This window comes from Paramacrobiotus metropolitanus, unplaced genomic scaffold, assembly GCF_019649055.1.
Source record: "Paramacrobiotus metropolitanus isolate TYO unplaced genomic scaffold, Prichtersi_v1.0 Parri_scaffold0000085, whole genome shotgun sequence".
NCBI classification, from domain to species: Eukaryota; Metazoa; Tardigrada; class Eutardigrada; order Parachela; family Macrobiotidae; genus Paramacrobiotus; species Paramacrobiotus metropolitanus.
Genome location: NW_026570305.1, coordinates 345,822 through 369,727, shown reverse-complemented (window position 1 = coordinate 369,727; position 23,906 = coordinate 345,822). Strand labels below are relative to the sequence as shown.

At 46.9% G+C, this 23,906-nt stretch overlaps 3 protein-coding genes across 3 annotated transcripts in view; all 3 read right to left on the bottom strand.

The window, feature by feature from the left end:
* Nucleotides 1–14,810, bottom strand: part of LOC129596075 (uncharacterized) — a 31,645-nt gene extending 16,835 nt beyond the window's left edge. Inside the window, exon 1 of the mRNA XM_055493242.1 lies at nucleotides 14,672–14,810. The gene's annotated coding sequence lies outside the window, so the exon portion shown is untranslated. The remainder of the gene's footprint in view (nucleotides 1–14,671) is intronic.
* Nucleotides 1,865–9,179, bottom strand: LOC129596032 (uncharacterized). The gene is made up of 17 exons (XM_055493186.1): nucleotides 9,040–9,179; nucleotides 8,562–8,800; nucleotides 7,309–7,969; nucleotides 6,967–7,235; nucleotides 6,746–6,915; nucleotides 6,514–6,652; nucleotides 5,877–6,453; nucleotides 5,523–5,777; nucleotides 5,343–5,445; nucleotides 5,239–5,284; nucleotides 4,820–5,163; nucleotides 4,396–4,628; nucleotides 3,857–4,230; nucleotides 3,642–3,781; nucleotides 3,362–3,583; nucleotides 3,059–3,071; nucleotides 1,865–2,235 (listed from the first exon to the last, which is right to left on the bottom strand). The coding sequence occupies exons 5-17, from the start codon at nucleotides 6,788–6,790 to the stop codon at nucleotides 1,865–1,867; spliced, it is 2,862 nt and encodes a 953-aa protein (XP_055349161.1). The 5' UTR covers nucleotides 6,791–6,915; nucleotides 6,967–7,235; nucleotides 7,309–7,969; nucleotides 8,562–8,800; nucleotides 9,040–9,179.
* On the bottom strand, nucleotides 7,816–18,208 carry LOC129596031 (NADH dehydrogenase [ubiquinone] iron-sulfur protein 2, mitochondrial-like). The gene is made up of 4 exons (XM_055493185.1): nucleotides 18,110–18,208; nucleotides 9,759–9,938; nucleotides 8,562–8,800; nucleotides 7,816–7,936 (listed from the first exon to the last, which is right to left on the bottom strand). Exons 1-4 carry the CDS (start codon nucleotides 18,206–18,208, stop codon nucleotides 7,816–7,818), a joined length of 639 nt encoding a protein of 212 aa, XP_055349160.1.
* Between the last annotated feature and the right edge of the window lie 5,698 nt (nucleotides 18,209–23,906).

Below are 23,906 nucleotides of genomic sequence, written 5' to 3'. Positions count from 1 at the left end.
ATCGGTTATTTTGCGAAATTGGCGGCAATGCTACCTGCTAGTGACGCGCATGCTCGGAATCAATACTTGAGTATGTGATCTCTCCAGCTGTTTGTTTGCCGGGAATGCGGGGAAGTTTGCGTACAATTTTCTGCACGCGTGAACAATAATCAGTTTCACAGCAGGTTCAATATTACTCAACATTAGTTAAAATTTTATAAACCGGGCAGAATGCATCACACGAAAAAAGTGTATGTTTATGTATCTGCGCTGAGTGCGCTGTACGGAAATTTCAAAATATCATCTGATTTAATAACAAACGGTCTTTTAATTGTCAGAAGCAAAATAAAGCATATACATTAGAGTATTTTTCGGCATTTTGAAAATATTTTCGATTCGGTCGCAACAAACAGAACGAAGTGTGTAAGGATGCTGTACTTTCACATAACTTTACGTCATTAACATATGGATCCGAGACATCTCTCTTGGCACGCAGTTTTCTTTTTTGCGTCGGAAGCCTTATTTTATTTATATAACAGGACTTATTAAATTTTATTATATGTCCTTCCTCGTCAAATCTCTGATCACGTTATGTTATTTGTTGCGCATCCATAGGTTTGTAATCCATACGGGAAAGGGGATTACATGGAGATTAAAGGCGGAAGCAACATCTCTGTCAACAATATGATCACCTTCAAATAGTTATGCGGCGCCAGCGCGGGCGAAGTTAGGCGGACATATATATATGTGTGCGGAGAAAAAAGGGAAAATATTTCCCCTTAAAAGGTCACACGACTATGTACGGTATATAGCAAATTGCTATATACCGTAGCACTTTAATATTGCTATTAGCAATATCAAAAGTGAATGATGTATATTGTTGTAGAAGAGACATTTGGGATTCTGCGGCAGTACACTGGTCCGTTTGCTGTTCAGTGGTGCACACGACAATGTCGTCGTGATAGAAACCGATTCCCTGGATGAAACGGAAGCCGATCAGCCCAACAGCAGAAATAACGTGTGCCGGCTGATATAAAAGATGTGCGCGCGCACTTGACCTTTCGAAACTGTCCTTCAGTGCAGTGCGCAGGAAAAACGGCGAATTTATAATGTGTATGTGGTGTGCAGCTTTGTGCTAGTCAGTCGTGCTGAAATGCGCGACATTTTACCAAAGTTGACATTTTAAATATTTAATAAACCAAATAATATCAGTGTAATACGATAAAGTAAGGGCATATGCTATGCAGTTAACATAAAACAACATCGCTGTGAGTGGTTTGTGCATGGTGTGCACTTTTTATCATGCATTCACATTCCACTTCTTGTATGGTTTTTTCTGGGTGTGTTTGACGATAAATCGAAAATCTACTGTCCGGCATCAAAATCAAAACAAATAGTACGACCGCACACTTCATGCTTACTATACATCTAATTAAGAACGACATAGAAATTCACACCAAGGTTCAATTTATTTGCAAAATAAAGGCGCATTTCGTGTTTTCCACGCACCTTAAGATTCCACAAAATGTCGTTGGTATTACACAATAATTTATGGTACTTTTCCGTTATCCATTAAGATCAAATGTCACAAATTTTGTTATGTACTAACATCAAAGAAAAACACGGCATGCAGACAATAAAAACAACAAAGTATGCATTCACCAATGCACAGTACAGTCAGTGCAGCTAACAAAATCTAATTTTGTGCTAATACGGGTACTAAGGTAGAGAATGGTATAACCAATAAAAAAAAGCCGCACCTAACAAAAATTCACAAAATAACAATAAAACACAGAGCTCATCCGACATTAACCGTAAAAAAGCAAATGACACAAACTGTTCTTCAAGCCCAAGAGAACGAGGTATTTCGCTCTGTTTCCCTCTTTCAAGGCATCACCACCACGTCGTCATTCACCGCCTGTGTCGGGACGATGGAGAGGAAGTGATGCAGCCGGCCGGGGTTGGGCAGGAAGGTGAACATTAACCGCTGGGCACGACCTGCCTTCTTCAGTTCGGCGGTGGTGATGGCTTTGCGGCGTTCTTTCTTCGTATGCGGTGAGAGATGGTAGAAGAAATCCTCCGGTGCATCGGGAAATGGTAGCCGGCCATTGGCGGACCGCACCTTCGGCTTGGCGGGAAAGGCCATCTCACCGCTGTCCAGTTTGACGCGTTTGTAGGGCGGAGAGGAACACGGGATTCTTTCTTTGTCTTTGCCGTTTGTGCGCATGCTAGCAGGTACAGTCAACAGCGCATGTCCTACAAAAAGGCAATTAGTAAGAATTTCGCATCGTTTTTTCGAACCAGTGCTTGTAAAACAAGGCATATGATATTTGTTCAGTCAGATGCTGGTCGACGGAAACGAAATGTTTAGTCAGATATTTAATGTAGTAAGATAAGGCACAAAATGCTGGTAACGGAAGTCTTTTTATTGAGATATATTGAATTTATATTTTCAGAAGACGTAAACCTGTAACGAATATTTTTACAATGGCTGTAGAAAGAAATTAAATTTTAGTAAGTCTTTTTAGCAAAAATGTTTAGAAACCATCCAGGTCAAAGGTGTATCTCAACGAATCAGTTAATTTTAAGGCACTGTTTTCAACACCAAATTCTATAGTCTAGTGTCCAATTTCAAAACAGTTACCTGGCGAATTTCTACTTGTCTCTGAGTAGTCGGTATCAGTTTTTTTGGCTGACGAACGGCGCATTTAATCAAAATCGTTTCAGTTTCACAATTAGTTACTGGAACACTGATAACCAGCACAGCAAAAGGCATTCCATAAATGCACATCATTATTCTGAAGTCAGTCGCTGCCAAGCAAGCAAATCTCAAAAGCTAAAATTAATAAATCGAAGCTTATTATTATATCTTAATGACGTTCTAATTCAAATCGACATAATTGTAGGAGAATGCCGACAAAGCAAAATCACAAAAAGCTAAAAAATCTCAATATTGACATGAACACGACTCATTTCGTTCAGGTATAGCTCATTCCAGCGTCATAGTGATGCCGCTTAATCCGCAATTCCGCAGTTCCGTTTAATCTGCAATTCCAGTTTTCCACAATAAACTGCATACCATGTACCAGTACCTGTGAAAAAACATCACCGTATCAGTACCGCTTGTAAAGCTACATGAATTACGCTGGTAAAGAACTGCAAATGGAGAAAAGTTGTTGCTTACGATTCAGTTAAACTGGAAATGCCCCTGCATTTCATTATCCACTGACGCAATACAGTCCCGCAAACCTTCCAGTAGTTGCTCTTTGCTCATGCATCCGCTCGGAAGAGTCAGCTTGTTAGTACAGGTCGTAGCGGTTGGACGTCGGTTTCCGTCCCGTGCGAATGTGAATGAAACTTCAATCTTTGGCGTTGCAGGTACCATGTACGATCCGGTGATAAATCGTAACAGTTGCTTGCGTTCGTGCTGGCTAAACTCTTCCAAAATTATGTCATCAAGCCATGCCATTGTCTGGATTTCTTCGTCATCCGCAGTATCTTCGTTCAACGTTTTGAACTGCTCCAGCAGATCTTTGCCCTCCATCACAGCGCGGTACAGCTGCGGCTCAAAGCGTTTCCAGTCGGAGCGAAACGCCATCAGTTCCTGTATAAGACTACAGTATTGAAAACTTTTCAAAACCGCAAAAAGTGTCACATTTTACCTTGTACATTTTTCCGGCTACCAGTCCCTCGTAGACATACTTCAAATTCCCGGCACGTTTGTGGACCAGTTCAAATTCCGCAATTAGTCTGCACAGTTGCTCACGTCCGTGTTCCAGAAGGACAGCACACTGCAATACAACTAATCAATCATACCGCTGTTTTAACATGGTTATCTCGTTATCTTACCGGGAATTTCAGATTCAAATCAGCCCACTCCTCAGCGCTTCCTCGTTCTCCAGCACGACAGGTCCCACACCAGACATAATGCCATCGATCATACTGCCGATACCGGGACTGAACGAGAAAATATCATTGACCTCAATGGGAAGATTCAACAAGTAGCGGAACACTGAAGAGTTCAACCAAGTAACGAAGGGCGCTCCATGTAAAACTGAATCTCGCAATAAGTGTCCGAATGCTCGAAGTGCAGAATGTCCCGCTTCGGTGACAATGGCATCCGACGATATTAATACAACTGTTGCACATTGTTCGAACAACGTAATGCCTAAATCCGGGATGCGGTAGTGAAGAAATGCTTGACCAAGCTTCGTCATGACCTCCTTATACGGGCCGTCCAAGTCAGTTGCACTACAGCAAATCATTCACCATAGAGACAAATGCATTTTAACAAACACGGTGTGTACCAGTATAAGCCTTTCTGACAGCAGTTTTAGCGGCTAGCATAATAAATGTCTTGCAGCGCCCTTTTCACTTGCTAAAACATTTGCAAGAATTTCTGAACAGTTTGCTTACTCTTCGATTTGAATACATGGCCTTCCCCCATCAGCCAAATTAGGACCATGCGCATAGTGGAAGTCGATCCAGTTCTGGACGTTATCGTTCCCGGGAATCCATTCAAACACGTAATTCGACTTGAACATGGGTTCTCGTCCGGTGACCTTTACACACAATTGCTTACGCAACTGCTCCACCGATGCTTCCACAGCGTTTTCTTCCTGGTCAGGAAAGTTTCCCACGCGCATTCGCTAGAAAGTTACGACAATATACACCAATTTTGGATCATAGACAATTTATCGAGTTAATCGAAGAAAACAAAAAATATCAAAACTACGAAGAAAAGCGTTTGAATTATTTTTAATTCGCTCACTTTGAACATTCGAATTATTTTAAATTAATTAATTGTAATTAAATTTAAATTTTAAATTAGCTCACTCACTTTAGCAGGCAACTGGTGGTTTGCGATTTCACTGGCGCCACTGTTTTCAAGTGCAACATCTTCCGCATCACTTTCATCTGAAGGAACGTAGATGATAGGCACAGTGGATCGGAGACTTCGATGAATACCACTGACATCTTGGTTTAGCTGGGCCGCAACAGTGCCACGGCGCACTGGTTGAGGCGACGAGGAGGGTGAAACGTCAAATATAGAGTTATTACGAGCAGCCAAATCAGAAGTACGCTGGCTTGACAATCCCGATGTACTGGCGCCGCTTAATCGCGACGTACTGGCGCCGAAGGATCGTAAAATGTTGCGCATCCCACTGTTACCGTTTAATTCATCTAAAAATATAACAAAACTTGTAGCTTTTGACAGCTTCATGTCGAAACCTCCAAGTTGCACACACTCATACTCACCGGTAAAACCACGCAGTCCCAGCTCTTCAACAGTCTTCCCTTCGGACTGGAAAACATATGAACTTAATCAACCGGATACATCTTCATTCCCGAATTCTGTTTACCTCAGCAAATCTCTCGACAAGTTCTCGTGAAATGTTGATGATTCCGCTGTCGGCCGCAATGTACATGCGATTTACAGTTTCGCGATTTGGATTTTCCGAATACCTGCATTTATCGCCAAATTAATTCAAACTAATTTTCTCATCTAATGGCTGTAAATAAATGATACGTTATTCGCTTACATCTGCTGGAACGCCCATGATGGAGACTCTGTCGGCAAATTTGCTGGGAAGATGTGCTTCCCGGAGAGGTAAACGCGATCCGGGTTATTGGGATCCACCACAATACGACTAAGCAGAATCCATTCCCTGCCTTGCAAGAAATTGGCGAACTCTTCGTTGATTTTCATTCGAATGTGCTGTCCACTGAGCTCTTGAAAATTGACGCGTTTAATCAATCCACAAAATCGCATTAATTCCAATTCGGTTTTGCCCTCACTGTATAAAACATGCCGGAAACATTACAGCTTGTGATAACCGTTTAACGCACACGTGTTCTTAAATTGCAAGCCGTATGCGCATAGCTGGTAAACTTACCGCGCTCGTTGTGTTGGAATAGCATTCTTGTCTCGGTAGCGGAACAAATAGACATCCATGGGATATTCGAAAGCGACCTGGGGAACTTCCAAGACATTTCGCTGCGCGGGCGTTGAACTAGCAGGTGAACGGAACATTCCGAGACTTTGGCGTCTTGCTCCACGTCCCCCGCCACGGGCGCCTTGCAACGGAGACTGTCCGAACGATCCGCCTGGTGGATAACCATATGGTGCAGATGGACGCGACCGTGACCCTTGAAGTCCAATACTCTGGCGTCCGCCACTAAATCCAGCATTCTGAGGATTCAGTCCATGCTGTACTCCAGGCTGCTGCATGCGGGCTAGCTGCATTCCCGGCTGCTGAATTCGCGCTACCTGCATACCATTTCCAGTGTTGCCTCGGACTTCTGGAGCGCCAGTTATGCTTTGTCCAAATGATCTACCGTCATGTTGAACTGCTCCACGCGAATGCGGCGTATAGCTGTTGGCGGCTGCGCTGTTATTGATCGTAACAGGGGCTTGCGTGGTATTGACGCCTTCAATCGAACCGCTGGCAGGTGCACTGCGTTGGATGTCCACTTGACGGCCCAGAATGTCCATATAGTTGATCAACCTATGATTCCCCAAATAATGCTTACATGTCTCTTCCTCACATTTGGTGCTTCCTTGGGCTCGGTACGAAAAATCCACTTCTTCTGGAGTAGAGATTATACATCCGCAAGCAGAAGCCATACACTTGTATTTCCACATCGCAGGATCCGCCATGTTTTCGGCTAACTGGAAAAATGTTGCATTGACAATTAAAGGTTCAAATTAACTCATCAGTTAAAAAACTGCAATTAAATTTTTGCCCAAACTTTAGCCGCCTACACTAGCAATCGCAGTAATGATCGCTCCTTCTGCAGGCGTGTTCATTTGGAAGTGTCCAATGAAATCCAGTTCACGCAATGTTAACCAATGGCTACTCGCAAAATTTAGCGGTCTGTTCGTGGGAATGCAGAGAACAGCCCACCGGCGGCAGCTTTGAAACTAACGTGCCGCTAAAATTCATTGTTTCTATTGTATGCCGGTTTCTAGGAGTAATCGCCCACCTGGCCAGATCGGATCGCCCTGCTCCGTGATGCCGGTATTCTGGAAGAGCGGAAAGAACGATTGTAGTGCGTAGCGTAGTGTGCCCGCGGTCCGTGATGAGGCTCGTGGGTCCCGGCACGCCCAGATCGAGTAAGGCATTCCGCACTTTCATTTGCGTGGTGCGGTAGCCGGGTATGCTGTCGGACAGTTCAGCGGTTGGATTGGAGAGTTCACTGCGGAAGAGATTCAGTGTTTGCCGGTAGCAGAAGTCCATATCCGTTATCGAGGCCTGACATAATTATGCACAACATTACCGTTTCATTATGTGCAACATTTATTATGTGCAACGTTCTGAGTCTGACCGGAAAGAAAACATCCCGACCGCACTAGCACGGCAACGCAGACCAAGCCAGAGATCGCCCGCATCATTCCACAATTCCTGCTACAAAAAAATGCGGCACTGTCGCTCAGACACTAAATATTACCTCACACGGTATAAAATGGAAGTGAAGGAACTTAACAACCAGCAACAACCATACTAAACACAACCGTTCTTTTAATAAACGTCTTTAGGAATTACAACCAATTAAGCCACCATAACTGTCAACATCAACTACATGGTATCTCCTCTAGCATTTGTCATTGTGTAAACGACACAGGTGAAAAACACACTAAATCATACAGGAGTACAACACACTGACATTGCGTTAGTTTAAACCTGTACACAGTCTGCTTCGACACATCTAACGATCCACTTCCCCGAAGACGATATCCAGTGCCCCGATGATGGCCACAATGTCGGCCAACATCTGTGCTGCTTGCCGATATGATTGATGGCCGCGAGATGCGTGAAGCCGGGCGCCTTGATTTTACAGCGGCATGGGGCGGCTGGTGCCGTCCGACACCAGGTAGATCCCGAACTCTCCTTTGGGCGCCTCCACGGCGGTGTAGGTGAAGCCGGGCGGGGCTTGGACGCCTTCGGTGTACAACCTTGAAATGATGGATTAAGGCCTCCACCGATTCCTGCAAACAGCAGATTTTTCCAGTGAACCGGGTTATCATGGCATAAGTATTATGCAAAAGTATGAAAATGTGAAAGCCATACTGGCGCTGTTCTGTGAACGTACGTGCGGAATACTTAAACATAGCGAAAATAAGAGAGGAGGCGACGAAAATAGCGACCGTTAAGTAAGCTGCAGTATTCACAGAATTTCACGGAAATTAAAATCGTGAATCGAAAACTTCACATACCATTACACACTCAAACAGTGTGCAGATGTGCTTTCACTGGGTAATACGGACATGCTAATGAGATCACATTCGGTGACCAAGTGAAAGCCTCCTCAAAATGGGATTCTCTTAGCACCGTTTTGACCGAACAAGCTCATGAGAAATAACCTATCGGCTTCGATACGTGCTGTCAGAACATCCACATACTATCGTAATATGCTGCCGAATACTTACATTACCACTAACGTTGCGCATCTAAATAATTGTTTTAATTATATGCCTTTCTACTTCATAAAATTATTTGTGCACTAATTTGACCAATTTACCCATTTTACAAGAAACCACCATGCACCGTACGACACGGTCGTAAGCATACCTTCATTACCTTTCGAGAGGGATGCACCACCTTGTATCGTCCACTTTGATCTCGCCAGGTGGCATTTTATTCAGGCACTGATGGATGATCCGCAGCGACTGGCGCATTTCCTCCACGCGCACCAGGTAGCGATCGTAGCAATCCCAGTGTGAACCGATGGGAACATCAAACTCCACTTGATTGTATGCATCGTACGGCTGCACTTTACGCAAATTTCTTTTGATGCCGGATCCTCGTACATCGCACCACTGTAAGAACGAATTCACAAGTTTTCATGTCAGCATAATTCTTGCGAGTATTTAATTCGGAATGAAACAGTATGATTTCAAGGAATGTGTGCGTACGACTTAAATGTGTATGCACTACGTATGAGTTAAATTAAGGTGCAAAACTATACCAATCTTTCCAACATTGTCAATTCTTCTCGTAGCTCTAAAGAAACTGAAACATGCAATGCCAGCAAAACATCAAAATCAACGAGACACACCTCATCTCATAAGCAAGCGCGTCCTCCGCCGACACCGTTCCAGTGCCGACAGTTCGGGCTTTCCAGATACGATTACCAGTAAGGAAATCTTCCAGTTCATCCAGGCGTTGGTTATACTTAATAGCCCAGTCGTAGATGTCATCCGTCAATCCCAACGGCAAATCGTACTGCACTCCACCGGGACAAGCATAATTCGCGAGCATCCGGGCGCCGGATAATCGTTCAAAAATTCACACAACTAAAAGGGTGCAAACATTTATCAGTGCCATTCTTGCTTTGCTTTTCCACCTGTTACAGTACTCATAAGAAAACTAATTAGATTCATATTAATTACAATAAAATTACAGTACACTGCAGTTCCTCACTTGCTGTTGTTAATAAATCAGCGACGTCGACTTATTGCAGAATAATATGTAAGTACCTTTTCGCATTCCTCAAACAACCAGAAAAAAGGCGTCATTGCTCTGATATTCAGGGCATGCGTATTGTAATTTAAAATACGAGTAAGTTCTCCGAATAAAACTGCAGAAAAACCCAGCACATTTTAACACTTACGGAGAACGGAGTTACAGTAATCAGCAATGTACGTTAAAAGATCTGTTAGAAAGAAGTAACAAAAAAATGCTCTATTCGCTTTTGGAAAGCGAAAGAAATTAACAAAAACCCACCTATAATCCATTCCGCACGGATGGGAATACCGAATACCGATATGGGAATACCGGAATATCGATATTTAATAATTTCTCAATAGCCAGGGAGAAGCACTGCTCATTGCACAACATGGACACGTAATCCAGACGGTCCATGTACGTCAGGGCCTGCATGTAGGTTTTACACTTGATTAACTTCTCCGTGGCGCGATGCAGCAACCCAATATGGGGATCAGCCCGCACCACCGTCTGCAAGAAAAACATCCATACAAATTTTAAAATTCACGCTGTCCAAAATGCTTGCATAGCCAGCAAATCGGGTATTTCCTGTACAGCATGTCTGGACGACAGCAAAAGACATTGTGCTAAGGCAGATACGAAGCATAACGCAAAAGAATTAACCCGCCTTTCCGTCTAACTCCAAAACCAAACGTAATACACCGTGCGCTGCGGGATGTTGCGGGCCCAAATTGCGGGATATTGCGCATTTTCTTCTCCACAGGAACAGTCGCCACTGCAACAGCCCGTTCCATTACTTAATATTCACAACAAAACATCACCACAGGCATAGATGCGCTGCCTATATGGGCTTACTGCTGGTGGACACGATATCATGTTTTCCCAAGGCGAGAGGCTTATCTTCAGGCTAATTTAAAATAAGAATCCCAACAAATCTTGACGGCCACAAGAAAACCGTGTGTGGTTTATCTAAGTTTAGCATCACTTTCCAGTTTCCACTGTGTGGGTCGGGCACTCTACAAAAAAAGCGGAACAATTAGTTCTAACAAGCAGGCTTTTGTATTCGAGGAGAACGGCTTTGGTTGTGCATTTGAAAACCTAAAGAATGAACAAGAAAGAAATGTCTTTAATAAAGCACGCCACCGTGCCACTTTAACCTGTCTCAGATCAACTATCCAGCCTTATTCTACAGAGCAGGTTATGGCAACTCATAAGATACTGCAGCCTATTACGACGGTTGACAAATTAAATTCTCTAATTGTGAATAGAAAATAAATGAGTCAATGCCCAGGCCATCTGACTCTCAAATGAGGATGACGGTATTACACGGCTTTCCTACGCGAAGCCGAAACGTACTGCACCGCACTTACGGAATAGTATCCCGTCCACATGTCCCTCGCCTGACCGAGAGACACAGGCCACAGGTTCCGCAAAATGTCGCGACTCGCGAGAAATATGATTGCCGAATAGCAATATTGGTTGCGGTTGGCAGAGCTGCCTGTCGAAACTCCGTGTTAATGAAACTGAAGAATCTGTAACCGGAGCGCGCAATATAATACAAATGCGTGTTGGGACATCCAATTTACACCGACATAACATGAAACAAAATTTAGAACGAAACTCACAACGATAGGCGCTTTTCTGCCATACAATCGTAGGGCTCAACCCATGATATCGCCTGCGGTTTACACTGCTGGAAAGAAACCTGAAGAAAATAAACATTATCTTTCGGATACTGAGATATGATACGTATAATCTGGTATACCTTCCACACTTTACAGCGCAGGATTACGTAACTAAGCTTTACGATACAAATGTTGTAATTTTTACAAAGCACTTAGTAATCGTAAAAAGTACTAACAGTAAGTGTTCTTTCAAGAATAACCGTCCGCATAGCTGATGACGCACAGAATTAGCTGAGCAGAGATAATTCACTGTTTTAAACTTTTAATGATTATTATTTATTTGTGTACGTTTTCAACACAAGTACACTCACTAGAGTTAACAAGTTTGAGAGAAAACTAAAACGCCAAACATTTAAAATGTTCGTATGGAGTAGGCTACTTGAAAGTCAACAACATTACAAACAAAACTTAAAAGGCCCATGCAGCAAGTCACATTATGCACGAGTTGATGTACTACTTGCCAGTCTACTTACCGACGCGATTTCTTTCAGTGGAAATGTTCTTCTAAAAGTTCTTTCGCTGCTTGAAAAACATTAATTCCATAAAATCCATCACTCGCTCGCACATCCATATTCGCCCTTATGAAATCAGCTTCAGCAGGAAAGCTACGGATGATGTCCATTACCGGAACAGCATCTCTAGAATGAGCCACTTGATTCCTTATAAAGTCCGGAAAATCTTGAGGCGCATCCACATCTGTTTCAGGCAGCTCGTCACCTGCCGTTAATAGTTGCTGCAGCGGAAAACCTTTTAACCCTTTTCATGGCAGCCGAGTATAAAAGTTGTCTTGGAGAACGCTCATGCTCCGTCCGGAGTTTGTGATTATTAAAAACTCAGTAAACTGATTCAGCTGATCTTGAATCCTGTCCAAGTAGACTAAATGCAGAATCATCATGTCCCGAGGATTTGTATAATCCAAAATCCCCATATTTTCCATATGGATGAATACAGACCGAAATAACTTGATAACAACGCGGCCAAGGTCTCTCCACAGCCGTTCTATCCGTTGATTGTGAACCGATGGTCCCATTATAATACTCGCGCGATTTGGTCCCATATAGTGTTCCATCCAGCGTGCAACTCCAAAATTTTCCCTAATTGAAATATATTTTAGAGAGCAGTTATATAACCGGCAAACTTAAAACGTGAAATCGTATTGTACCAAAAAAGCGCTGTAGCAAAACCAAAAGGGTGAAAATTATGACAAAAATCAAAATTTTACTTTAAACGCATTTTCACCTCCGCAATCGCTTCTCACTCTAGAAGGCGCACCCCACGCTTCCGCACCAGACAGGAACGCTTCCAGCACTGTACTAGCTCGATTGTTCGTTGCAACAATGAGAGAAATAATCGTCCTGGAATATCCGTCTATAATTCCATGTATAACGAATCCCCAGCGAACCAACTTGTGATTCCCATCCATGTGCCATAAAGCGTTCGGACCAGGATTAGAATATACTCTTCGGGGAACAAAAGTGAGATATCTGTTAGCAACTCCGTACGGATCAATTCTTCGCAACGATGAAAGTATTCTCCTGCGCTGGATGTACAATCCTCCAGTCTTAAGCTGTCCAAAAATATAACGGTATCCGACATTTGGAAATGATTCCAAAATTCCCGCAATCAATAAATCCAAATCAGCATCACTAATCGTTGAAAACTACAATTAAAACGAAAGATATTACAACCGAGGGCAACTGAAAACAGTTACAGCAGTTCACAATCAAGTAGTTCTTTAATAGCTTGTTCGGCCAGTAAACAGCCTGTCAAACTATGCACCAGTGCAAGCTTACCTTTTTATTTAAACCAGCTTCTGCCAATCGCTGCTTAACTGTCGTAACTCCAACTCCATAAAACCGAGCTATGTCCTTCACTGTAAATCCTTCAGATCGCAAACCAGCCAAATCATCCTCGGGAATAAAAAAGTCTTCCATACGAATTAGTGCACTCAGTTAAGGCAAAACAGATTTCGTCCCATCTTCGTCTTCCTGCAGTCGAAGTCGTAAAGCACTCGAGCAATCAATAAGTGTATCGAACAGCTCCTGAGCCCTCCGCTCCTCCGGTAAATTGTCGCAAATATCACGCGTATATCTGCTAGACGAAACATTCAAGTACAAACAAAAATATTGTGAAACCGTTGCGGCGTTGCTGTTCAGAACTTACCCGAGTAAATAATCAACTTGTGTCAACGCTCCGTCAACACCATCTTGATCGTGGTCCCCATCCTCAGCTGAAAGAAACCGCTGAGCTCGTCTTACGACCGAATCCGCAAAGATATAAAATTGATCCATTTTTGTTCTCTCAAGGTTCACTACGAAAAACCAAATAAATCTTCTAGAAAACAGAAAAGATAAAAGACTGTCAACATTGCTATTTCCAGCCAGACTGAAACTATATTCCAGTAGTTTGGGAAAACTCCAGCAATACAACACAAATTCCATTAAACCACCGCAACTGGTCCGGTGGAAATGGAATTGGAACCGGAAAAAAATTTAAAGTCCGAATAACAGGTTTCCGGTGCACGCGGTGGCGATCAGAGTCACTCCTTTCGGTGCACGGGCGGCGGTTACATATTGGAAATCATTGATTGTCGATCGTTGATTTTTAAACACTGAACTTAAATCAAGTGATTGAAAATCAGTAAAGTGCAGTCTTTGCTGAAGCAAAATCAGTGGTACAAAATCAACGATTGATAATCATTGATTCTAAATCAATGATAGAAAATCATTGATGTCAGTTCACGCTACTGAAAATCGTTGAAAATCATGACTTGGAAATCACTCGAACTCAGTGATTCGCAATCATTGATTTCAAATCATGGTGTTTGAAAATCATCGATTTGTAATCGTTGATTTCAAGACAAAGAATTTGAAATCAAAGTTTAAAATCAACAAAACTCGCGGCCATTCGGAATTCCATACTGCACGCGTATTGCGGTGAATGCAGTGATTTTACCATACTCCATAGGTGTTGAGGCGTGATGCGATAAAGAAGTGCTGCAGCCGCACATGTGTTGCGGTTACAAAAATCATATTGCTGTAGTGCAATGGCTCGCGTGGCGTGGCTTAAGTGCTTTCGTCATCGGTTTTTTACAACGCAAATAACTCAAAAACGTGTGATCCGATTTTAAAAATTCCAAGTACTCTGAAAAGAGCAAACTTTTCTGAATCTGCTTAAACAAAAAGGCGACAGCCATTCGGCTTGGGAAAACAATAATCGAAGCTGGCCCACTTAAGTGGATGTCGCCCATTCACTTATCATAGTGGCCCACTTAAGTGTCTTTACGGGTAGTGCTTTCTGTTTACAATGCTGATTTCTAATTAAAAGTTACATACAGTACAATTACGCAGCAGGAGACCGACAGTACGAGTACAGTATGTATAGACTAACATGGTCATTTATTTTATCCATACGAGTAGAAGTATCAATTTGGATGCACAGAACTTTTAGCCGTCACCACTGACAAATTCACAATTAATTATTGTATTTGTATAATATTTGCAATATTAGTGCTTTACATTTACAATGCTGATTTCTAAATTATTAAGAGTTACATACAGTACAAACCCAGCAGGAGACTGTAACAGGCAAGCGCGAGGAGATCACGAGTGTGCTTTATTGACAAATAAAGGGAACAATGCTGCGTAATAGCAGGGAAAGCAAAACAAAGCACTGATGGCTAAACAAGCAAGTGAATGCTCGAAGAGCTCTTGAGCGTTCGTCAAGGCGTGTCAGAAGCAACTGGCGGCAAGCACGTGCTGTGTGCCATCAGCTGTGTGATGATGCGCAGACTGGACTCAATCCAACGCGAGCGTATGAACGCTGAGTCATACCGCGAGAGAGGGACGAGAGAGCAAGTATGCTCAGTGTGTGCGCCGCGTATATCCGCTTCAGCGGATATGAGTGCAGTGCAGCAGCACACGTACGTACAGCGAGAGAGGCGATAACGGCAAGCATGAGTGCAAGTACGTCCATGGTGGGCCGTACGCACCAGGCGCAGTCGTGGGCCTCTGACATGCCTCTGGGCGGGAATCCGAGCTCCTGCGAAGGATGCTCCGACTCGGTACCGCACCATTACCGCACAGCTCTCCAGTCGGACCCATTGTGGGGTCGCTGGTACGCGTCCTCTGGCAGTGGGAGTCCGGTGTCTGGTCGACCGTCCCTTGTTCACTTCCGGACCCATGAGTGGAAGCCACTCACGGCCAAAAATCCGGAAGCCGCTCGGGCGTTCCGTTGGACCGGTGATGCGTCTGTTGGCTGGCTTCTTGCTTCTGTTGGCTTCGGAGAACAATGTGAAAAGAAAATGTAATGAAAGTTTATGCAGCGCGAAAGAAAGTATGAAATAAAGTTTAATCACAATTCCAGTGAGCAAAAGGGGTTACAAAACAGATCTGTTAAAGAGATCCAACTAGAAAAATACAATTCCGTTTGTTAGGAGAAATGCTAAAAAAAATACAAAAGTCGGTCCGGGGGTCCTATTCCGACTAAGATGACGTCCACGGGGCAGTTGAGTCTCCACGGGGTCTCCTGTCCACTTTCATCCGGTAAATTAGGTCCGGGGCATCGGTTCCCGGGTTACCCGTCGTAACCGGTTACATTCACCGAGGTCGGATAAGCACGGTTAAATACTTACTTCCGACTCGTATCCGTCCGTTCGGGATTGAGAGGCACTGTTGCAGTTGCAAATGCCAAGGCATCCTCTCTGAATGGGGAATGGGACCGAGGTCGGTTTGACCAAGGTCGGCCTACCGGTAAGTCGACTGGCGGCTGAGGGAAATTCGGCTATGTTCCGATTTGCTAAAGTCCAGGTCGGAAAAAGCTGTATGTGAATCATGCGGCCTGTGTGGTCGTCATGTACAGCAGTTCCGTTCAAAAGTGGTCGGTTACAACCGTTCAATCTGCTACCACGAGCCTGGTTTGGGGCTATCCGAGCCGGACTGGCTCGAAGGTCCGCTCGGAATTCATAAGTTTCTTCGGCGGAAGTATCAAGTCGACTTCCCTCCGATTCGTTCCGTTGTTATCCGACCTTCTGTCGAGGTCAGTCGTCCTATCCGCCGGTGGTCGACTAGGGTTAACCTGCAATGACATATGACATGCCCATGTGGGGCTAAACAAGTTCCTTCAAGTCGAATTCGTCCACTGCAGATAGTTGTCGTTCTTCTTCCGTCAAGTTGATGAAGTTGCCGACTTCCGACATGTGGTCGGTTATGGTCGACTTCGGGAGGTCGGATGAACTATGTTTCCATCCGTCCGAAGGTCGGATTTTTGCGTTAGGAGGTCGGTTCTCGACTTCTAAATACCTTTGCCGACTTGTTGTCGTACCATCCCGACTTCTATGCGGTCGCTTCCGACCTTGGTTTGAGGTCGGATATCCGTATCCGAGTTCAGAGGTCGGTTATTTTCCGACTTCCCCAGGTCAGATAGACTTTGTGTCTATCCGCCGGGAAAGTAAGTTCTTGCATTGAGAGGTCGATTTACTACTTCTAGTTGGTTTTCCGAGCTGTTGTCGCTTACTTCCGACCTCCATCTGGCGGTTGTCAACTTCACTTTAGGAGTTCTGTGCGTTCGGCTACAGTTGGCCGGGTCCTTGGTGTCGGAACATCCTACGGTCAGTTCGGACTGGCAGAAGGATGTTCGGCAGCACAACTCCCTTCCTTCTGTGATTTCGGACGTGAACTCCAGGTCGGATCCGAGCTACTGTTGAGGTCGGTCAATCCGAATGACTTGCTTCTGGGTCGCCAAGTCTTGCGAGGTAGAGGTTCCTTCGGCATCTGTTGGCCGGGTGACTGGCGCTTCATCATGCAACTGTGCTGACTTACAACACTAAGGGTCTTTGTGGCCCCGGTTGCGAAGTCGAGCTCTTTTGGTTTAAACTTCATGCACATGCAAGTCCCTGAGGTCGTCAGATCCGATTCTTCCATTTTGTTTTGTCGCGAACCTGTGACGCCTAGCCGCTTCTGTTGGGGGTAGGCGACTCACGTCCGCGGGGAAATTTTTCTTTGCCGCTGACGAAGACCGACTGGCCGGTACTGTTGCGGGCAGGTGGTCATCGTCTTTGGGGTTCGTTGAGGGGGTGCAGGTCGAGTATTCTAACTCGGTCTGCCTAGGATGTTCCATTGGAGACGTGGGGAAGCAGGTCGCGGCGGAGTCGTTGGTACACCAGTATCCAAATCACCGTCGCTGTTCCTCTTCAGGGAATGGCAGCACGTTCAGAGACGCGCGTAGTCGTGGTCACCGGTGAATCGGCTGGTTTACCCGATGTCATCCGGGGGAGACTGCGGTTGATCTCCAGGTACAGAGCCTGTAGGTCTGGATTCAAACGGAGAATCCGGTTGAATTGCCACGTAACTACTGCCGGCTTCCATCCATTCTCCATAGTCGACTTCTGTTGGTCGCTATGGTCGATGTGGCTATCGTTTCCAAAGCCGATTTGTGTAGTCGGCTTGCACAACCGACCTGTGTGGTCGGCTGATGCAGCTATATCCGCAATGTCCCCAAGTTATGGGGGAAGTACAAAGTCGGCCTTTGTGGTCAACTCAAGTACGCCTAGTCAAATCCGAGTATTCCTGCACTGTTGGCGACTCGGCCGAGGGATTTCCGCTGTTTACAATGGTGAAGGCTGCCCGGCTACCCGGTTCCGAAGTTGGCCACGGGTGCTTGGCAAACATGGCGTGGAACGCGCGCAGCGACGTGTTCCGCGCCATGTTAGCGTAATCCTCTCGGTTTCTTCTCCGGAGTCGGTTGGCCGGAGTAATCTTCATGGCCGATCGTGGTTAATGGCGTGATCTATACCATGTAACTGTCGGTCGGCTCCATGTAACGCGGATTGGGGCTTCTGTTGGCTCCGATGGTCGCAGAACGTGGTTGGCGATCTGCTATGTTAGCAGATGTGGTTACGATCTGTTCTTGCCATGCTGGGGAACTGGGGTCGGTTGCCCAGTTCGTTCCAAGGGATTCCTTGGGGGACGTACTGGTACGGTGAGAGAACCGAAATACCCGGGTCTGACCACGCGTTTCCGGGTCCGACCAAAGAATCCGGCCGGCCTGTGTAGTCGGCTTTCTGGCAAAGTCGTCGTTGACGTCCGCCGCGTACATGGTTGATCATTTTCCCAGAAAAGAACTAAAGAAAAGTGTCCATTCCGAAGTCGGTTCTCGACGGCGCTGTTTCTCAGCTAGACTGTTTCTCAGTCGGAAGGTCGGTTCTCGACCGTGCCGTTTCTCGGCAATGCCTCCTTGAAGTTATTCCAATGGGGGATCGAGTTCCACTGTGGGAACTCGATCTTAACTGAGTGGGACTTCGACGAGTTTGTCGCCGCCGAAGTAATCTTCTTCTTCATCGTCGTCCGGGCCAGGTCGGTTATGTGGCCGTATATTCGGGTCCCTTGGTTTGCAAGTCGCCGGGCCACTCCGCTGAGACATCTCGTCGGTCTCATCCGTTTCTTGGCCTGGGCGCTCCGCTCTGCTCTTCCTCGATTCCTTAGCCGCTTGTTTTCGGAGTCGCAACGCATATGGTCGTACGCCAGGTACTATGTCGTCCGACATCCAAGGTTCGTAGGGCGACGAGTTAAATCCGCTAGGCAGAGTCTTCTTTTCACGGTACCAGCTAATAAACCGAGTTGCGTCGTCGCTGGGATCTATGTGATCCTCACGAAAGGCATACTTTGTCGCATACCGTTCGTGGGTATACAGCAAGTCGCGCATCCAGACAGCTAGGATAACACTTCTCATCGGTGTGCCGAGTTGGGCTACGAGGGTCTCCACAGCCGCTGGTATCATCTCGTTCTGGTACAGTCCGTATAATGTGTAATGGCAGTAATAATTGCCAAGTCGAGCTGCGAAGATGAATTGCAAAAATGCCGTGACTCCGTCTTGGGCCATGTTGACTTCTCCTTCTGGAAGATACTGGGTTAAGTCCAGTGCTGCCCGAGCCGCGGTGATTACAAAGGCTGGGTGTGCGTCCGTGATGACAAACTGGGCTATACTCTCCAACTCGTCATGCGAGTATTCCCGAGCTCCTAGTTGGCTCGCGCGTGTTCCGTCCGGGTTGTACAGTGGTACGTTCAGCAAGACCGGGTCGGTCATCGACGGCAACGCGTTCGATCGGGTGTATGGGTGTTCAACATTCGGCGCTGTGTGCGCGTTCATGTTGAAGTCAGATCGCCACTGATGCTGCTCAAACAGCGTCTGATATCCGGATCGAACGAGGAATTGACGAAGGTTTTCTACCATCCGCCAAATTTGTGGTCGGTTCCGTTCCTCGTAATTCATGACGTTCATGATGTGGTTTGTCCGTTCCGTGGGGTGTAGCATAACGACCTCGATTCCTTGTTGTCGGGCGCGGTCGTAACGAGGGTCTTCTCGGATTGGCACTTCCACTTGTGGTAGTTGTGCCATCTGGTCGGCTACATCAACGTCCATTTGCTCTTGTTGAGCTGCTGGTTCAGCTTGGACTTCGGCCGCCGGTTCCACTTGTTAAACTTCCGGCTGCTGTTCGGGTGGGAGAAAATTACGTTTCGACTTATTTGTTAAGTCGACCGTAAGTCCGATTCCCGTTTCTCCGGATCCGGTTCGTTTCCCTGGTGGAGCTCTGGTTGGCTCCTTTCCAGCTTCCCGGATAACGGCTCGTTGCGCTTCGATTCTGTCTCGAAGATCAACTGGGCCGATCCGGTGTCGAAGATCATATCCTGCAAGGTTCTTGCTGGGTCGGCGCTGCTGTTGTTGAGCCGCTGGTTGAGTCCGATTTCCGGGCTGGGGAATCTGTTGGGGAACAGTTGGACGAGCCTGTGTAACTACTGGCGTTGCCCTGTGTGGGATTACCATCAACTGTTCCTGAGTTGCCGGTGTGAAGGTAACTGGCTGTTGAGTTCCGTCCGGCATATTCATCATCATCGTTATAGATGCGCCCGTCATTGGTCGGTGTGGATCTCCGACGAAGACGTCGCGTATAGTGGGGATCAGTTCTCCAGCTGTCGGGGGACCCTGTGTGGGTGTCTGCACCCGAATCTTTATGTCCGGTTCGTAGTCGGTCGGTGGTGGATGGACTCGCATTGTGGCGATTTTCCTATCGACCTCCTTTATCTTCTTCTGGTCCTCAAGTTGACGTTGCAGGTCCAGCATCTGACGGTACTCGAACAGCCTATTTGTTAGGACTGGTGGTCGAGTTTCTTCCCATCTCGGGTCGCGAGCTCGTTGTCGCTGAATTGTGGCCAGATTGTCCTGTTCGTATGACTCCAGCTGATTGATGAGGTATTCTCTGCCGGCTAGATACCGGTATGCGCTTAAGTTGCCAGCGACAACGTTTAGATAGAGCGCCGCCGCTTGGGCTCGGTGTTGCGCTCCGGTGCCGGAAATTCGTTCATTCGTAAAGGATACGATGCACAGTGCGCAGGGCATTCTGTTGTTGTCCCTCGTCGCGTTATCCATGCACTGTTGGCAGTCCACCGTGAAGGCTTCCGTTCGGGGCTCTTCCGCACGATTCTGTCAAAACAAAAGTCAGCAAACCGTTTCTCGGTTGCATCCTACGAGTTACACCCTATAATTACTACGGTCGGGCCAGGTCGGTTCTCGAGCTGGTCCAAGACGCCTTTGTGGTCGTCTAATGAGGTAGGTCGACTTCTGTTGGTCGATGACGCCTGTGTGGTGTCACTGGGAGAAGGTCGGTTATGCCTCCCTCCCAACGCGTTCTGCGTTTCCTCATTCCCGTGTGGGTACTTCTGGCGACTCGAGCCGACTGGCTTCGTGCGAATCGGCCAGCTCGGTCAGTTGTGCCGAGGTGGGTCGTTCCTTTGGCAGATGTCCGTAGCGGTGGGTTGACGGGTTTAAGGCGATAAACCGTTGACCGCCTTGGGTTTTATCGGTATTTGTAGCGAATTTTTGCTGGTGGAGTGCCTTCGATATGACGAATTCTAGTTCGTCGTCCAAAGAGTACTTCTTCCGTCCGGCGATCGTGTCCGGTTTGGCCTTGTATTTGGGATCGACCAGCTGCGGTTCCGCTGATGTCCACTGGAACTCGAACCGCGCTATGAGTGGGTGGAGTATTTCTCCGCGGGTAAGTCCGTCGGGGTGCCAGGACATTTCCATGCACGCTTCAATGGCGTGTATCCATCCTTCATATGTTGAAGGAGCCGGGTCTTTCTTATCCGGTGGGAACTCGTAGTACATCCGCTTTCCGCTGGTATATGTACGTATCAACTTCCCTGCGTGGTATCCTAGGTCGCAGTAGTGTCGCACGTTGTTCTGGCTAAGTTGTCGCCAATCGCCCGTCTCGTCTACCTTCCAGTGTTGGAGGAGTTTGAAGGCGATTCTTGGTGTGGCGAACTTCGGTCCACGTGTAGCCAAGGCCTTCAAAGCGGCGAATGTATACATCCATCCCGCATCATATTCCGAGACACTCGGCTTGGGTTTCGAAGCCGATTTAATGCCGGTATATTTCAACCTAACATTGACCAGTGGGGGAATGTCTTCTGGTAGGACTTCTATCATATCCTCATGAAAGTCCGAGCGAAGTGGCTGGTGGTCGGAGTCGGGCGTCAGTGGTACTCGTTTACCGTACTGACGAGGGACGTATACTCCGCCATCGTCTTCGTTACTCTTGGAGTCGTCGGCCTTGTCGCCGCTATCCTTCTCTTCGGGTTGTTTAGCCGGTATCTCCGGTTCGGCCTGCTGTTGAGGTGCCGAGCTCGACGGTGGTGGAGGTTTACCGTTTCCGTCGTCGTCGTCGTCGTCATCCTTCGGCGATCCATTTCCGGGTGTTCGGAAATCTTCGTCGTCGTCATCGTCATCGTCATCGTCCGTTTCTTCCTCAGATGACGAGACTAGTTCCGATGACTTCGGTTCCTTCTTCTTAGCCGGCTTAGTCGACTTCGTTTTAGTCGACTTCGACTTTCCCTTCTGTTGGGTCGAGTCTTCTGGTTCCGGCGAAATTTCCATAGGCGAGGACGGTGGAAGTGACTGTACGTCCTTCGGTATAAACCGTCCCTTCGCACTCCGAGTTGGTTTAGCTATGCTTGCTCGTCCCGCCGGAGCCGATGCCGTGCCGACATATGTTGTCGGCTCGTGCGGTGCTCGAGGTCGGGTCAAGGCTTGGACTCGTCTTTGTGACGACTGTGCAGCCGTACGAGCTATATGCAGCAATTGGGCTGCATCTTCCGACGGTTGTTCGTTGGAGTCACTGTATTCTTCAGTCGGTTCCGTGTCCGCCGGAGGTTTGTCCGTGTTGACGTAAGACATCCGGAGGTTAAATTCGCGCCGATGTTGTTCCGGTATGAAGTTTGGCACGGTATACCGAACTGGCACATCGCGTTCCGCATTAGTCGTCTGGAGAGTATGTTGCTCGACCAGGAGCGCGATTCGTTCGCCTATCCTATACGTGATAATTTCGTCAATGTTCCCCTTCTTGTCCATGTACATCACGTTGTATACACGGGCAATCTGGACCAGGGTCGATCCGCGGGGATTCCGAATGTATCCGATACACCGTGCAATTCTAGTCGGTGTGTCATCCGCGTTCCTCGCCGCTGCACTTTTAAGTGACTTGATGAGGTCCGGTTGGATAAGTTCGGCCATCCGTCCCCATTGTCGGTGGACGGCGACTGCTAATCCATAGTCGAGGGTCCAGGCGACGATTTGCATCATGAGTTGATGCGTTAACCACTTTCGGGTTTCGCCTTCGACTTGTATGTTATTCGACAAGTCTTGTACCAGGGATTGGTAGATGTCCCTGCCGCTTTTCTTGGCACTCCGAATACTACGGACGACTTCGACGTGTACGCGGACTGTGCGGATTAATGTTTCGACCGGGTCCTCCGGCTGTTCGTCCGGAAGACGCTCGCGTGCGTCGTCTGGAGCTGGCCACTGGGATTCGTCAGTGTCCGCTCCATGGTTAAACATTTCTTTCATGTCGCCTTTAAATCCTTCATAGGGATCCCCATCTCCGTGGTCGGAGATTGAATCCTTATCTTCAATGTCCGAGGCCTGGTCGGATTCTACATCGGACTGTTGCTTGGATGTTGAAGGCTGAGATTGTTCAGGCGGAGTCGGTGGTTTTGGTGGGTTTCGTAGCCGACCTCCTGAAGTCTTAGCCGGCTTTGTGCCGGCGTTCCGTTCCCGATGCGGCTGCTTGGCTTCCGACTTAACTGGTTTCTTCTGGACTTCCGTCGCTTGCGGCTTAGCAGGCTGTTTTGCTGCTTCCTTCTTGGCCTTCCGTTTATAATTGTGGGATTTCGCGGAGTTTGCCGAGTTGATGACCCGTGTATCCGGATCGTCATCGATTTGGACAGAAGGTTGTCTAATCGGAGGGGGAACTTTCATTTTGACGACGGGTGGTTGTACCGTCTTCTTGGTTGACTTGGGTTCCGGGGCGGTGACTTTACGTGGGGTCGGCGTAGCCACTTGTAGGGCTTTAGGTCGGCTCCTTTCCGCCCGGTAATGTTCTCCCATTCGTTTCATAACGTCAGCCATCTTGTCAGTAAGTCGGTCGTGGTCACGCCGAGCTTCCGTGGTGTTTCCAACTATACTGGCGCGTCGGATTCTCAACGAGTGCCAGAGTTCCCTATCCTCTGGGTACGCCATGTCAATGCAGGCGTCCTGTTCCGACCTCGTTAAGTCCTTTACGTGCTGTAGGGCTAGGTCGTCATGAAATTCCCGCGACGAGTCCTGAGGTGGTTTCTCCTTTGCCGTACTCCGTTTAGTCGGTATGTTAACCGGCTCGGTCGTCGACTCGTTCGTTCGAGACTCGTCTATTGTGAGACGTGGGCCAGAGTGAACGGAGGTCGGTTCGTCCCTTTGTGGTGAC

What these genes read in the sequence shown, in the direction of transcription:
- LOC129596032 (XM_055493186.1), bottom strand. Translation starts at nt 6,790, where the DNA reads ATGAACACGCCTGCAGAAGGAGCGATCATTACTGCGATTGCTAGT. An exon ending in ATTCCAACACAACGAGCGCG is followed by an intron (nt 5,778 to 5,876) that starts GTAAGTTTACCA and finishes TGTTTTATACAG; the next exon opens with TGAGGGCAAAACCGAATTGG. An exon ending in TCATGGGCGTTCCAGCAGAT is followed by an intron (nt 5,446 to 5,522) that starts GTAAGCGAATAA and finishes CGATAAATGCAG; the next exon opens with GTATTCGGAAAATCCAAATC.
- LOC129596031 (XM_055493185.1), bottom strand. Translation starts at nt 18,208, where the DNA reads ATGTACGCGGCGGACGTCAACGACGACTTTGCCAGAAAGCCGACTACA. An exon ending in AAACGCGTGGTCAGACCCGG is followed by an intron (nt 9,939 to 18,109) that starts GTATTTCGGTTC and finishes TTTTTCTTGCAG; the next exon opens with ACGGTGGTGCGGGCTGATCC. An exon ending in TGGTGCATCCCTCTCGAAAG is followed by an intron (nt 7,937 to 8,561) that starts GTAATGAAGGTA and finishes CATCATTTCAAG; the next exon opens with GTTGTACACCGAAGGCGTCC.